The sequence below is a fragment of the Magallana gigas genome, chromosome 10 (genome assembly GCF_963853765.1).
Source record: "Magallana gigas chromosome 10, xbMagGiga1.1, whole genome shotgun sequence".
NCBI lineage: Eukaryota > Metazoa > Mollusca > Bivalvia > Ostreida > Ostreidae > Magallana > Magallana gigas.
The window spans coordinates 7,381,579-7,398,121 of record NC_088862.1 but is presented as its reverse complement, the minus strand read 5'-3'; the positions used below and the strand labels follow the sequence as shown (position 1 = coordinate 7,398,121).

Sequence of the window (16,543 nt, the reverse complement as noted above, 5' to 3'; positions counted from 1 at the left end):
GATAGCACAGGGTCGAGGGGGAACAACATGGAAGTTTGGTAGATAAAGGAATAGCGGGGGATTGGGGAGCAAAACCCCATGGACAATTTCTCCCTTTGTGCTTCAGGAGAGGAATAAGCTCACTGTATTTCCATGGATTACATGCAAATATGAAGAAAAACTAAAGAAAGGAAAATATTGCTGGATTTGTACTATACAGTTTAAATGTGTTTTATGTTTTATCAGATACTGTGAGACATTATTAGAATTATGTAAATTTTTTAAAGGACATTGAGTAATATGGAGACTTTTATCAGAAAAAATCAAGAACAACGGTGTAGTCGTAATTTATTAACAATATCCCCGTGTTCTGGCTGATTCTGTGGATAAAATTTTGTAATTAAAATCGAGCAAAAGAATTTTGATACCGTATATGAAAAGCAGGACTTAATTCCCTCCATCAGTATAGGAGGCTTGAAGGTTAGTATGCTGAGTGTAAATGGATACTACTGCTGAATGCGCTGGGCTATTGATCCCGAATACTGCCGCATTAGAGCACAGGGTTTTTAGATAAAAGTGGTTATTGCTAAAATTGAACAGTTGGGATAAAGGCGGGTGTTGGGGAAATGGACCAAAGTAATGTCTTCTTAATGTGTTAGCCAGGGCTTTTGACTAAGATCGGTGGTGTCTCAGTGGTAAGACTCTCTTCTGCCTGAGCTTTCTTTGGGTTTTTTTTTAGTCTAGATCGTCTAGTCATACTGCAGGAATTTTTATTTTGCGGGTAAGTTTTAATCAGAATGTCTTGCTTGGGCATTTTGAGTAGCTTGGGTATTTTAAATGTAACAGTTCCTTCTTTGTTTCTCCCTTTGACCTTGATATACCTTGTTCACCTGTAAGAGATACTGAAGGTAAAATTTACCTGATGTCAGACATTCAGAATGGGAGGTAAATGTATGGCTGTTGTTGTAGTTGATAGACAAAATTGGCTTGATAATATAAGGGCAAAATAAGAAAAACTTATCATTATATATTCATGATAAGGATGCATTTATTGTGGAATAAGGCATGATTGGATTTGAGAGAGAGAGAGAGAGAGAGAGAGAGAGAGAGAGAGAGAGAGAGAGAGAGAGAGAGAGAGAGAGAGAGAGAGAGAAAGAGAGAGAGAGAGATCTGTGTGGGGAGGGGCTTGGTCAAACCGAGCCTGGTGCAGTCAGGTGATAAGTGTACAATACCTGGGATTTAAATGGTCCTCTGTGAGTCATATACATGTACCGAGGGGTATTGTAACTACACCTGTAGATGAAGGCTTCATTGATGGGATGTATGTGCTACAGAGAGAGAGAGAGAGAAAGAGAGCCTGCCTCAATTTCTAGGTCTGAAAGGGAAAAGTGGATTATTTTTAAAAGTCCCATATCTGTCAGGCCCGAGCCTGTTGCCTTGACAACAGATGCTGGCTAGGAGTTCATCGAATTGATTGCTTCATGTCCTGGCTGGAAAAAAAAAGTTTTTCCATCTCTCTCTCTGAGTCTCTCAATCTGGATCGTGTCTGCTATATGGTCGACATTAAGTAGCTAAAGTAATGAATCCGAGCTTAAATGAGACCATAGACGACCCGGGTCTGTCTTAAGGAGATTTGATGAGGCTTGTGACGTGATTTCAAACTTTTTTTACCCCTTTCTTGATACTTTGCAGTTTTCCTGAAGATTTCGGTGCTGGACGGGAGAGATGCTGCCATTCATTACTGTTCTACCTCTGTCACGGTCCATCCGGCACGAGTCAGTGGAGGGCGAACGGATCAAGGTCACCGGCCAGACTCAGGAAGTGGTGGATTCAACGCAGCAGACGACATCTTGTAAGCACAAACTGTTCAATTTATTTCAGCGCAAATTTTTTCTAGAGGTACATCCGAGTTAAATGTCAAATAATAGCTGAGATCAGTTCCTACTGCAATCGACACTTTAAAAATTTGATTCCTTATATGCAGTGTCTGGTAGAAAAATTACAGCATCAAATTGTTGATTTAACTGTTGCTTGCCAAAAAAAAATTGATTAGATTTTATTTATCCCCTGTTGATTTTTTTTATTATTTAAAGCTTTAAAGATAGCATGCCACTTCAGGACCAACAAAAATTTTAATTGTCAAGTCGTGTTCTAAATTTACCAGGTAGAATGTCTTATTGAATTTGTGAACATTATGAAGCAGTGACTGTTTTAAATTGGGTCTTTGATCCATCGGATTAAGTATCCGCAAACAAAGGGACTCTTTCTGAAGCCGTGTTACTTCCAGACTCTGTTGTATTAATAAGGAATCAAATGATTTTTTCCAGAGAATAACCAGTTTGTTGTAAAAAACTAATGAAAATGCCTGTGAATTCAGGCCTGTTTTATATCTCAGCAATTTTGCGGAAAGTGATATCTAAATTGAACAATTATGCAGTAATCAACGAAAATTGTTTTAGCCATAAACTGTCTTTTGTTGTCGAGTCTGAGTAATACAAAAAAAAGTGGAAGGTCATTATATCAGTGCAGATTTGTGTAACAGTTTTATTCTCGGTATGTGACCACCACATCGATATCAATTTTCAATAGCTCTCGTAAATGTCCTAAGTAACACTATGAGGACCCTATAAGAAAAAAAAAGGGGGCTATTAATTTCTAAGTATCAGCCATGGCTCTCTCAATCTCCCAGCCCGACCCTGCAGAGTTTTCCATCGAATCAAATCTGATTTCTTGAAAGAAATTTATCCTGATCTATGGATCTTTATCGTGTTAAACTCAAAAGCGGGTCTTTACAGATTGTCTAATTGTCCATGAAATGAGCATACATTGGGCCTCATTTTATCTGGGGATGCATTTTGAATGGCCGGCCCGATTTGTCGCTGGAGTGTTAAATGACTTGATGCAGCCTTTGTTCGGGACTGCTATAAATGACTTGGGGCTGACTTTTATAAATGTTTTCCTGTCGATTCCTCTCAGGCCCTGTTACCTGTGTTACACCTAGTTGTTTACCTGTGCCCTGTAAATTTCACACAGGTACGATAAGTATTAATAGTGCTGAATATACATACACTGTACAGGCCCGAAGTGAAAGTGGAGGAAAACTACTCTGTGAGATAAGGCTAGTGACAAGGGTCGGGCTTGATGGAGACCCCTGGCCGATAAAAAATCAATTTCCTGGACCAGATTGAGTTGTGTGCACATGTGTGAATACCTCAATCTGATATGACACTTACAATGTTGAGGTTCCTCTACGTTTTATCTACATGAATCAATATCGGGCAAATCCTAATTAAGTCTTTGTGGAAGGAGATATGCTTTTAAATTCCTGAATGCTATCTACAGATAAGAGTCAGTGCTGAATGGGATCTATAAATTAGCATGTACTGATTTACATTTTTCAATAAGGCAATATGCCCTGTAAGTGTTATTCTGTGCTGTATATCCATTAGAATGTGAACATACTGACCACTGCTAATCCATACACTGAATAACACCCCACCCACCCATTTGGCTTCATTTTACGCAAAAATCTCTCCATGAGAGGAATTTTCAATGTCAACTCTCAGCTATATTCAATCACCCATATAAAACAAACCTTGCTCCCTCTTCCCCTCCACATCTCTCTCTCTCTCTCTCTCTCTCTCTCTCTCTCTCTCTCTTATGACCAAAAATTCATTAAATTCTGTTTTCTAACATACTGGGTTACCAGGACTGATAAATAATATTCATAGGTTCTATATTAACCAAATGTTTTATCAGCAGTATCAGTAATGGATGTCGTGGCCATGAATAATTGAACAGTTTCTCCTTTATCTGAAGTACAGGATACAAAATACAATGCTTCACTATTTAATGAACATTTATAATTGAATAGATCTACATCTCTCTCTCTCTCTCTCTCTATCTCTCTCTCTCTCTTCTCTCTCTCTCTCTCTCTCTCTCTCTCTCTCTCTCTCTCTCTCTCTCTCTCTCTCTCTCTCTCTCTCTCTCTCTCTCTCTCTCTCTCTCTCTCTCTCTCAGGCATTGGTCTTCAATGAATGTTGTTCTTTATTGGTATAAAATTCATGGAGAAAATAGGAGTAGAACATTGATTGGATATTGAAATTTATTACCGCAGGCCCGACTTCAATTTTCCAATTTATTGATATTCAAGAGGAAATGAATCGGTTCAGAAGAACATAATCAGAGAGATTGGCAATTTGCATGACCCGAGGAAATTCACACAAAAATTCCTCCGAAACGCTGCCTCCCTCGAACCAGCGAGAATTACGTCTTAATTTCATATGCCATGCTGAGAATTGTAAATCCACAATGCATTCTATTAAATGTACTTGGGCAATATTATTTTGGGAGTTTGGAAGAAAGAATAACATGTTTGCAAACAAATTTGGCCACATTCTTTGGAATTTTTCTTTTTTTTTGAGTTTAAATTTAACTTTAAGATCAAACTGTAATCTGACCCTCTTGATATTGGTTAAATGGTCCCTCCTTAGAAACTCTGAATAGCCACACCCCTTTATTAGTGACCTATGCTTTCTTCCTTAGATTAACATTAAATGCTTCAAATGCTGTAATGAGGTTTTACATTCAAAATGTACAGAATGTTAACCTTCAACAAAATTGAACATTTCAAAGTGTCCTAAAAGTTTGTCTTTTTATTGGTGTCAGTGGTTTCTAAAGGTTAGCAATTCACAATAAGATTAACTGCATTAAAGGTCTTTTTTCAGTGCAAGTACAGCCTCATTACAAGCTCTTTGAAAAAGAGTTCATTATTTTTTTACAAGTATTTTTGGTCCACTGTGCTTATAATTAGTGGAGTTGCATAAATTGATAGGAAAACAGGTGTGACAAAAAAAATTTTGCTTGCCAAGATGCTAAACAATCTGCATTGAGGTCAATTTTCATTAGAATCGGTATCTAATAAATTTTCTTGTATTGTAGAAATTCAGTATTTCTAACATCAAAATCTTAAATTTCCTTTAATACAGTAATAATATGGTTTTGACTGCATGTATATAACTATAAAATTCTTTCAAATTAAACATTACAGATCTAAGCTGAAGAATCAGTACGCTGCCAGCCTGTATAAAGATGACGGACAGACACGGATTTCCACCCTGTACCTGGCCCACCTATTGAACAGGGGAGACCACCCCCAACAAGAGAGACTGCTGCAGGAACTCCTCAGAAACCTCATGAATCTGCGCATAGAGGATGAGGTGAGTCTATACTTTATATCTGTTTAGGAGAGGGTGGTCAGAAAAAGTGGGGGGGGGGGGGGGGAGTTCTCTAACTTTATATCTATTGAGAGGGGGGAGAGTCCGAGAGTTGTAAAAGCTTTGGCTAAAGTGTCTTAGTAATCTCAGGAATCTGCCCTTAGAGAATGCGGTAGGTTGTTTCTATACCTATTTATGGAAAGGAATTGATTGGGGTTTGGATTGGTAAAGTATAAAAGCTTAGGGGTATCCTCCTGTCATAGGCAGATTGTTATATTTTCATTCTCCTGAAGAGATTCTGTTATTTTTTTTCCATATTTTCCCCTTCATTGCCAGGAACCAACTTTAAGGCCAATACAAAGTTACTGTAATGATTTTCTGTACACACCTGTGTCGATACAAATTTCAAACAGAACAAACTCTTGTACAGGTGTAATTGAGTTAAAGTAAGCCCTATACAATTGTATCCTTTTATGAATGTAAGATCAGCAGTCAAAAATGTTGTTGGCCAAGATTCTGTAGCTTGCTAGAAGAGGATGACAGGGGTATGTATTATAGTGATAATGAGGGTGAACTCATTGAGACAGCGTGGAACCTATGTATACTGTACTCTTGAAAGGAATTGTGTGAATAAAGGGTTCAGGAATGTATATATTAGGTGTACGTTTGTAGGAAGACATTATATAGAACAGAGAAATTAAATATTGGTTATATTAGAATTGCATTATTATTTGAAGTCTTTTGTAATGACAACTGTCTATCCAAAGTTTTTCTTTTAATATGACTTATTTGGATTTTGTGGGTATTTAGACAAGATTGCTGCAAAAAAGAAACATTTTTTTGATTTTTTTGTGTTTTTTCTGACATTTAGGTGGAAGTTCTACAGACACTACAGGCCTTAGTACAGCTTACAGCAATCACTAATAAGGTAAATCTAATGATCTTAAGATTAACAATTGTTATATAGTATAAGGCTTTTTATTCCCTTCCCATTCCTCTTCTCTATTTTGTTCAAGGATCTAGGTGATAAAACATGTGCAGGGATGAACAGTATATGATGTTTTTTAACTCCCTACCACCTATCCAGAGATACGTGTATAGTTTTCATTTGTGTAGATTATGTGGTACCTGTAAAGTGATGTCACATAAATGATGATGTCATTTTGACAGGCAATTTCACACAATGTTGAAAATAATTCATGATATCCCTAAAACTTGACACTAATTTCGGCAATCTGTTGACGTATTTCCCATCATCCCTTGCTTCCTTAAGCTCCGATGATTTCGTGTAATGTCTTTTCATCCTGCCTTCTGTCATTATCTCTTTGTTTTGTTAAATGGCTTCCTTTTCTTCTGAAGACAAATCTGATTTGTCAGTCAGGGCTTTAGTTCGGCCAGATACTGACCACTGTCTTGTCATTTCAATGGGATTTGTCTAGAAAATGCCCACATAAGCCGATTGGTTGATAGATCCAATTTGATGAAGAATGCCTTGATCTGCTTCGATCATTTCGAAATTTCTATAAGGTTTTCAACTCCACTAATACCCTCCTCAATGTTGGCTATTTGACATTGCTGCCTAGTGATTTCAATAATGTGATGGTTTTAAGGGTGGAAGTAACTTTTTTTTGGAGGAGATAAAATGGTAAGCCTTATTAATTGTTAAAAGATAGAAAAGTTTAATGTGATAACTGGAAATTTCTGCTCAATAGGTGTTAGTTTAATGAGAGACGACCCGTCATTTGGGCTGTCAGTTATTAGGTGCAGTTATAAAACACCACTTTATTAGGACTCTCACAAACAAGGCAAGTTAGCTGAAGTGTATTCTAGGGTATGGGTAATAAAGTCCAGTTGAATGTAGACTTTAGAAAACAACTGTAGGTGAATTTTCATGGTGGTTGACTGAAGTGCTTCAAAGACTTTGGAACAGATTGCAGATTTAGAATTGTATAAGGTTTAGGTAGTCTTTAATGAGGACTTGTGTATGTGTGAAAGACCTCAATACAAACAACAAAATTAAGTAAGATGTTGTTAAAGTTTAAAGTTCATTGTCATGGAAACCAATTGTAAATTGACTTTTTTCAGTTAATGGTCAAGATTTACTGGTAAAGGTCATTTGGAAGACAGATACAGAACTAGCTAAAAGCTGAGGTTTTGCTTTCAGTCTTTTGAGAAGACTTAAATACAGAGTAAATAAGGGTCAAACCAAAGACTTGGAGACTGTTCAGGGGTTGAAGGTCAAGGTCATTTTAACAAATTATTGTCACTTGTTTTGTAACATATTGTAGTAGAGTGCAAGCTCTAATGGAATCAAATTTGATATGAAATAAGAATCATTTCATTTTTCAATAAATTCAAAAAAGCAGGCTTATTTTGCAAAATAACTGAAATTGATAAACAAGCAAGATAAATGATGTAACAGGCATTTTTGAACATTATGTATACAGCTAATTTTGTAGAAATTGTCACATACAACCATAATAGTGACAGCACAGCGTAGAAGTTTTCTTATCAGTTTCTGGGTGATCGTTTCCTTCAAGTACCCCCCAGAGAACGATTTCCTATCAGATCATTTTCTTCGGCTTTATCACCTGTAACAGCGTTCACCTGTCTGGGCAGGTCCAGGAAGACGATTCAATAAAAGTTTATGGACCTTAGCTGTATCAAGCCTAAAGCCAGAAAACTCTCCCAATAACCTTATCTCACTCCGCAAACAAAACAAATTTAATTATACCACTCATTTCCAATCATTATTTTCCACTTTTTCTTTTTGTTATCTTTATGTATTGTTTTCACGGATGAACAAGTGAATGAAATATTTCTTTCGATATTTTTTTCAAACTCTTGATGATGATGATGATTTCCGCTCACCTGGGCCAGATAGTCTTCTTAAAAAACCTCTTGCAATTATTCTTTTTCATCTGTTTTCTAAAAGAAACATTCCCATCTCTTTAGAAATGAAAGATACCAAAATGAATGTTATTAATACTTAAGTTTAGATTAGCACTCAAATAGATTGGTGATTCCATGAAATGTTTAATGCCATTAAAATGGCTATAACAAAATGGAACACAGATCAACATTGAATGGAAATTGTTTTTCAGACCTCTCTCTAGAGCATTTCGAATTTCCTTTCTGTTTCAAGTTATGTAATGCTGAATAACCCAGTCATTAAAATGGAAATTTTTCTGAAAATTGCAAAAACTGAAAGAATAGAACAGAATAAGATTAGGTGCCACATCGGCCTTCTTTTACAGGATAAACCAATGTAATAAAAAAGAGATTTGTATCATTTTATATTTTTAACCTGTATGAGCCCATTTGAATGATTGATAAAAAGCTAACTGGAAAAATGAAAGCTAAACTCTTTTAAATATTGAAATATTGACATTCTGTCCTATTCAATTTGTGATCTACTCTAACTCTGTGAGATAAACGCCTTGTTTTACATTTTAATCTAGAATTGGATAGATTTACAACAACAAAGATTTGCAATTTCCACCCAGTTAGATAAACTTTTACCCTGGAAATCCACACTACTTTGCTTAGGAATTTTCTCAAAGGTTCTAATTCCCTTTGAGGATGGCTAATACCATTGTTATTAAAAACAAGGACAGACGTTTACGCAATAATTCACTGCAGTTTTTTGCTTTGACGGTTCATTACAAACAACCCAGTGACAAAACGGCAGAAGTCAGTCTAAAATCTCACTCAAAGCACAAAAAACCCGAGCAGGAACATGGATTTTACATTACTGAAGGACTCGGCATTATATGCCCTGTATCATGACACGCAGGCCTGGAGTATAAGGCTGTCGGGTGATTTTAACTTCACGTTATCTCGGAGCTTTCGATTGAATACGTCAGAACTGTAAATCAGCAGGTCTGGGAAAATCACAATCTAGGCTCTTTTATTAATATTGATCAGCGACTGAAAAGAAAAAAAAGCACTAAGTGGGTAAATTGGCAAGGCAAGGTCCATCGAAGAGCTCATCGTCTGGTACTTTTTTTGCGCATACATGGGCTTTTTTTTCTGCGCCTTATCCTCCCCAATTCAGTTGTAATACCAACTTGCAGCGACAGTGTCCCAGTGAGTAGTTTGTTGATTAATTTCTGTGGTCGGTGACGGTAATGAGTATTGATCCTCAAAAAAAAAAATTGTTTTGAGGAAGTGATTGAAGTTTTGTTTATTTAGAATTAACTATTTGCCTTAGTGTCGCCACAGTAATAAGTGTGTGTGTAATCATGGATTTACCTTGTCTTTCTTAATACATAAAGCACAATTCATTGTCAAATAATGCTGTCCCTAAAGTTCTACTTGAGACGAGAGAGACAGAAAGAGAAAGAGAGAGAGAGCTCTGAGAGAGAGAGAGAGAGAGAGAGATAGAGAGAGAGAGAGAGAGAGAGAGAATATATTATTGATTGATATTAGAATCAAAGAACTATGCTGTTAAGAGACTTATTGAATCACCTAATCTTTGATTACTCAATCAGTGCTTGATAGGAAGTTCCTGGAATCTTTAGGTAAGTAGGTCAAAAGATGACAGCTGTTACTGCAAAAAATAGGTGAAGTCCTTGTTCAAATTGTTTAATTATAGTGTTAATCAATTAGACATGATGCAATGGGCCCTTGATTTGGACCACTTAATCTGAATTAAAACTAATTATGCTACACTTCTCAAATGGACCAAAGTTAAAATTCATTCAACTTAATATAAATTTGTTTAAAATAGAATTTGTAAAAATTTTAAGTGATGAAGTATTAAATTGCCTCAAGTTTGATTAAATGGTCTGAGAATAGAAATAGCATAAATGTTTGATAACACAGTACATGTACAATTGAAAAAGAGAATTTTACATCATGGGATTGGAACTGTACACCGAAGAAGGGAATATAATTCAGTCTGGGAATAGTATGGTGTTGTGAGTAAGTATGATATAATTGGATAATAGCCTCCCGGCACCAATAAATCATGCAATTGTCTGGTAGATGTTCAGAAATAAAGATAATGGCATCTAATAAAAAGCAGAATGATATGAACTAATTGGACGGTGTTTTTTTAGGGTACGCTGTATCTGAAATCATTACACTCCAATCTGTGAGAATTAACATAAAATCAATGGGATAAAATTTGCCACTCATCTCTCTTAAGAATTCCTTGTTGGTTTGCTGTTTTTATTGGGGTCCGCAAGACGTATGTAGAATGGCCATTGAATCAGTAATTTGGTTAATAGAAAAAAAAATCTATTTCATATGTACTGCAAAGAATTTCACGTACTAAACCAATCTCGTAATTGGCTTTGGTCATGCAGACGTTGCATGTTGAAGTGAACAGAAATTTGATAGCTGCTGGAAAAAAAATTTCAATTCCTATGCTCTAATGCCAAGTAGAGTTTGCACAGTTGTTAACAAACGCCTTGAAGATTGAAACTTAAGAATTCAAAGACTTCAAAGGTGTGCGTCTTTGATCTGTGTGTGAAATGCTGTTGATTGAGGCTTGTTTTTTTATGCACCATGTTGATACAGCACACTGCTAGTCAATATACATTTACACAGTGTGTCAACATGAGAAGAAATGACTAAGGAGGTTCTCTATTCTGTGCTCTTCTTTGTCAACACTAGCACCCCCCCCTCTCCCCCCTTTTCCCCACACACCTTAAGAATTGAAGAAAAATAAGATACACTTTACAAAACAGTGTATGCAGTCTACGAGACTTTGAATTTTAAGTGCGCAGGCACCTATCTAATGAAAAATGATTTTTTATTTTGATTGTTCCTGCTATTGCGTCTCTCACATTGTTTGCCTCATTAACCTCAGAAATCCACAGACATCAGCTTTGATTGTGTGTAGAATATTTGATACTATGTGATTGGAATATTTGAGAACAATCTTTTTTTTGTGGTCGGCCACAGGAAAGGAAGAAGGCTCTGGTTAAAGATAATTCACAAAATAAGTTTTATTCTGCCTGGAGCGGAGTATGATTTTATTATAACCATCATTAAGACATGGAGAAAAGATTTTTTTGGCATCGTGTGTTGAATTTCCATCTGTATGCCTGAATTTGTGTTATATGTGCATTAATCTGCCCTTAATTCATGGTGACTGCCATTCATGTGAATGACTTGATATGGGTTTGATTTTCTGTCTGATTGGAATACCTAACCCAAGGGCCCAAGTTAGGTGAGTCTCATGCATGTTAACTTCGTTTATCACGCTAACTGATTGATCAGGGCTCAGGCCTATTCCTCTAGTCTTGCTCTCTCCCTATAAATCATCTCATTCTCGCTCGCCTCATCATCGTGGGTTGAGATAGTCATGCAAAACTGGTGATGCTAATTTGACACTGATAGAACCGTAATGGGCTTGTGTTGAGGCCTTGAATAACTAGAGGCCAAATCTTCAAACTTAAAAAAATAACAAATGGTGGCATCAAAGAATCTGCTCATCTTGTATGATATTTTATTTGATATATTAAATCTGTCACAAAAGGAATTTATGTAAAAAAAGAATAAAAAGTATTTTTTGTTTAATATAAACACAATACATAAGTAATTGGGCTATTTATACCTGAACTATAGAGGGATGTAGACAACAAGGTATATGCATTGAAAAGAACTTGAACAATAGTTGACTTTTACATAATGGGTATAGAACTATTGTTAGTTATACAGTACATGTAATATTATTGATAAACAGAATTACACAAACTGTGGTATATATATATATGATTTAGATCTTTAGTATAAGACAACAAACAACATACCAGGTTCACAAACTTGACTTTTTTTTTATCAAATGAATGTATGTCATACATGCCAACCTGCCTTATGAAATTGAGTTAGTCAAATACAAAAGAAGAAATGAAGATAAATATTTCTGTTTGACATGGTTAATGCAGTGAAATACTTTCAAAAGATACAAATATTTCTCTCTTTTCAGATGACCAGAGTATGCCTAGCAACCTCCACCAGTTTATTAAATGACCTTGTGGAAAAGACCTTGACCTTGTATACTAAAAGACAGTCCCCAGTGCCTGGCCTCCTTCTGTCTGCAGTGGAGGCAGGATCCAACATTGTCAAGGCCATCTCCATGGCAGCAGCCTCGCAGAATGACCTGTGGTTTTACAGAGAAAAACTAACCCAGAGTATTCAGTTGGTGGAGCTGTTTCTGAGGGTATGTATATGATTTGATTGTTTGTTGTTTTATTTCATTTCAAGAATATTTGGCTATCCAGTGAATAATGGAAGGTTTTGGATATGATAGACATTTCTAGAGTCTGATGGGTTTTTTTTTACATTGTAATAGTTGCTACTGTATTCCAGTTCTGGTAAAATTGTTTAGTTTAGTATGAACACTGATATAGGAAAATTTATGCATAAAGCGAGTTAGAAGGGGTGACTTGCAATTCATTCAAAAAGAAATATTTTCATTTGGAATTTTTTTTTGTGTTTTATGCTAGTTTACTATCACACAAAATATGAAATCATATTAATAGCACTACTGTGTGAAGTTATATTCCTCAGTTGATTAGTATTGATGTGATTTTCATGAAAAAGCTTTGAATAATTGATCGCAATTTCTATGAAAATCATTTATAATGCAGTAAAGTAAAGAATTACACTAAATTGATTATGAAAAGCAGTTTGTAACAGATGTTGAAAAGGGTTAGAGTTTTATAGGTGCCCAATTTTGTTAAAAGAACAAGAAAGAAAGAAATTGCATGCTGTGACCATTTGAATCAATACTAAGTGCAAACTCCCTACCCTGAACCCTTCATAGCTATTACAAGTTTCACTTTGTCAGTGTTGATTTTATCACAGAAATCAATCTCAACCAATAAAAATAAATGTAACACGCAGCATGGGACCTCAATAACCCCCCCCCCCCACCTTAACCTTACCCCACCCCAACCTTAGCAGAGCTACAAATTTTGCTTAGTCATTGTTGAGTTTCTGAGCCAAAATGTTTTTGTCAATAGCAATCACAGAAATCAATCTCAGGCCAGCAAGAAAAGAAATTTCACTTTGTGTAACCTTGACTACCTGCATTGGAGTACTCACTTATCTGAGGAACACAGGGCCATTAGGAGAGGCCGTGACAATTTGTGGAAAAACATGCAAGCAATTTCTAAGTAAACAAAATCATTAGACAAAAACACACATAGTTTGCTGAGAAGAGAAACGGTGTTGATGTGTAAATCAATGGCTGTGACAGGTATGCCAATACAGTCCTGTTCTGAATTTGTTTTTTTTTAGGAAATAAGAGTTGTAACAAATTGCATAAGATATCTTGTTCTTTGTTTTCAATGTTAAATGATTGTTTCCTGACAAAACTGATCATGGAAAGAAGAGAAAAAGGGCATTAAACTTTGGAGTAACTTGTTTGATGCAGATTTTATTTGATAAGTAACCTTGTAGGATATGATCTAGGCAGTAAATGTTAACCTACACTGGATGTATGCTAGGCAGAATGAGGTATAATGTAGGATATAAACAAGGCTGGATGAGGTATTCTGTTGGATATAAATTAGGCAGGAAAAGGTATTTTTTAAGATATAAATGAGGAAGGATGAGGTATTATGTAGGATATAAACTAGGCAGGATGAGGTATAATGTAGGAAATAAACTAGGCTGGATTAGGTATTCTATAGGATATAATCTAGGCAGGATGCATTATTCTGTAGGTATAAACTAGGCTGGATGAAGTGTTCTGTAGGATATAAACTAGGCTGGATGAGGTATTCTTTAGGATATAAACTAAGCTGGATGATGTATTCTGTAGGATTCTTGGCTCAATGAGGTACCACTCTGTAGGATAAATTCTAGGCAGAATAAGTAAAACATTAAAGGAAAAAGTTAGGCAGAAAAAGTAAAACAAGTAGTATTTAAAGTTGAAATATACATTGTTCTCTCAAACTTTTTAAGATCAAGAATATTTTAAGATTTTAAGATTTAAAGATGATGATAAATAAAGAAACAGTGATTGGGACTTAATTCTTACTCACTTTGTCATATCTATTGATTTTCAAGATTCGGTTGTTTAATTGTGTGTAGACCCTTCTTTGAATAGACTATCATAAATTAATGCTAATAATCTTGAGTTCACTTCCATACGTAAGATAACTGGATGGTCATTGCTTTTTTTGGGTGATATTTACCTTTTAAAGCTAAAACGTATTTGCCAATGGATTTTTTCTTTGCTTAATATTAGTTTGTAGCTGTAAATATAATACGTTAAAATTTATGGCAGATCTGATAGTTAATTTGTAACGTCAACACTATGTTAGCTTCTGATTACGTCGAAACTATTGTTTCTGAAATGAATCCAAGGTGTGGTAACTTTGTCAGCTGTTGATTGGGGCTTTGACAAACATACCCAGGACCTAAGATTACAGGAAAACACTGTGTTGACAGAAGTTTTATAACTCTTCTTTACTCTCCGTCAATACTATCGATTGATTCGGAGGAAACAGATTGCACTGTTTGAATCAAATCAGGCATCTCGCGTTTGATGTTGGAGTCACAGCATGTTTTGTTTACTTATTCTAAAGCTGAGATTTTTAGAAATTGACTCTTTATTCAGACTTTTCCAAATCAAATATGCAAGTCTCGTGTTGTGATAAAAGTACATGCATTATGCAGTCCTCATCTTGATATTTCTTTAATTTGGATTTTGATATTTGAACTGTATGTATAGTAACTTGCAAAGTTATTTTTTATTAACATATTTTAAAAATGTAAATATGGTTAAAGTACTTCCAATGATTAAGGTTTTAAACTAAACTATTTTTTATACAGTATTCTATGATCAATAAATTTATACTAATAATCTGTAATACTGTTGCTAGCATCCATTCAATGCTTATTGTACTATGATAGTTATATTAAAAACTAGAAACTTCAACCTGCATTTTTGAATGAAAATTTTGCTTTATTTTTGTACAGACAAATTAAGCAATAGATATTTCTATACTTTATTTTCTATTTTCAAATTTCAGAATGAGATCCAATATCACATGATCGGGGAGCAGCCAATCAGGATAGGCGACACCGCCTTTATTTCAGCAGTTGGTGGAGTCTTTCAGTACAAGGACATAGCAACACTTGATATTGACCAATCAAGAATTGTCTTGCCAAAACAAGTTTTCACTCCACAGGGCCTGCAAAACCTAACGAAAATGCAGAGTATGTCAGGAATTAACGCCCATGGTCACCTGACCCCATTAGCATCGGAAAAGTGTGTGAGGGTAGAGTTCATCAAATACCTTAGCAATCCTTACCAGCATGTCCAGAAAGGGAGCCTGCTAGTAAGTGGATGAATAAAAAAGTAACAGAATAATATATTGTGCCAAAATATGTTTGTTTGAATCTGATGTTATTTTTTTTTTAGCTTTCATAAACTTTAATTGTCATATAGCTTTTTAACACATTGTTTTAACAATAACAGTTCAAATTATCTGAAAAGAGGTTTCTGTGATAAAAGGATGAAAATAACAATAAATTTTTTGATAGGAATTTAATGCATATAAACAGTGACAAATTGCATTTACAGGTTAATTCTGAGGTGTCTACACTTAACATGTATGATTGCCATGGAAACAGTCTAGAAGACCTTCAACCTGATGACCCTGTGTCAATTCAGTTACCACGGAGACCACAAATGGTAGGTAAATAATGGCCTGCCTGTAGGTTAACATCTCATGAGTAGCACATGAATAAAGTCCTGTATAGATTTCAGTTTCTTGGTGCATGTAGTATCTTGAAATGTAGTATCTTGAAGTGCTACTTTGCTGCTTTAAGATTTGCAGTTGATTCAATCAAGTCATCACAAATATGATCTGATGATGGAGTTCTCTTGGTGACAAAATATGTCTATAGGCAGAAGATTGGAGTAGACCATTAAGGTTGCTCATTGGAGTGATTGACTTCCTGTTTTTGTGAGGGAGTGGGGAAACACTACAGCCAGTAGTAGGAAGAGAAGAATATACAGATTGATGAATGAGGGCATTTTACTTATTGATTTGTTATCATTAATGGCAGCCTAGGAATTTTGCCCACATTATATGAGAGTTTACTTGATGTGATATGATGGAGAATCTGTATCTGATTGCATGAACATTTAAGATAAAAACAGGCTATGTAGAAACCTGTGTAAATATAGTAGGAGGATCATTTATGAGGATGTGTACATGTGTGTCAAAGGAAAAGGTCCAAATTTTTGGATGTTGTAAGGATGCTGATGTCAAGGTTATAAAATATCAAACTGCCTTTTGTAACTTTCGATTTTTTTCATAGTGATTTGGTATCTGCTTCTGAGTGAATATGATATAAACCCACCAGATATTCAT

General features: G+C 35.4%; 1 protein-coding gene across 4 annotated transcripts in view; it reads left to right on the top strand.

The window, feature by feature from the left end:
• LOC105329347 (polycystin-1-like protein 1) overlaps positions 1-16,543 on the top strand; it is a 105,550-nt gene that overhangs the window by 61,441 nt on the left and 27,566 nt on the right. For all 4 annotated transcript variants that reach the window (XM_066073920.1, XM_066073919.1, XM_066073921.1 and 1 more), the window contains 6 exons: positions 1,672-1,831; positions 5,030-5,198; positions 6,067-6,123; positions 12,136-12,369; positions 15,194-15,502; positions 15,748-15,858. In XM_066073920.1, coding sequence (XP_065929992.1) covers positions 1,672-1,831; positions 5,030-5,198; positions 6,067-6,123; positions 12,136-12,369; positions 15,194-15,502; positions 15,748-15,858 — 1,040 coding nt within the window. The remainder of the gene's footprint in view (positions 1-1,671; positions 1,832-5,029; positions 5,199-6,066; positions 6,124-12,135; positions 12,370-15,193; positions 15,503-15,747; positions 15,859-16,543) is intronic.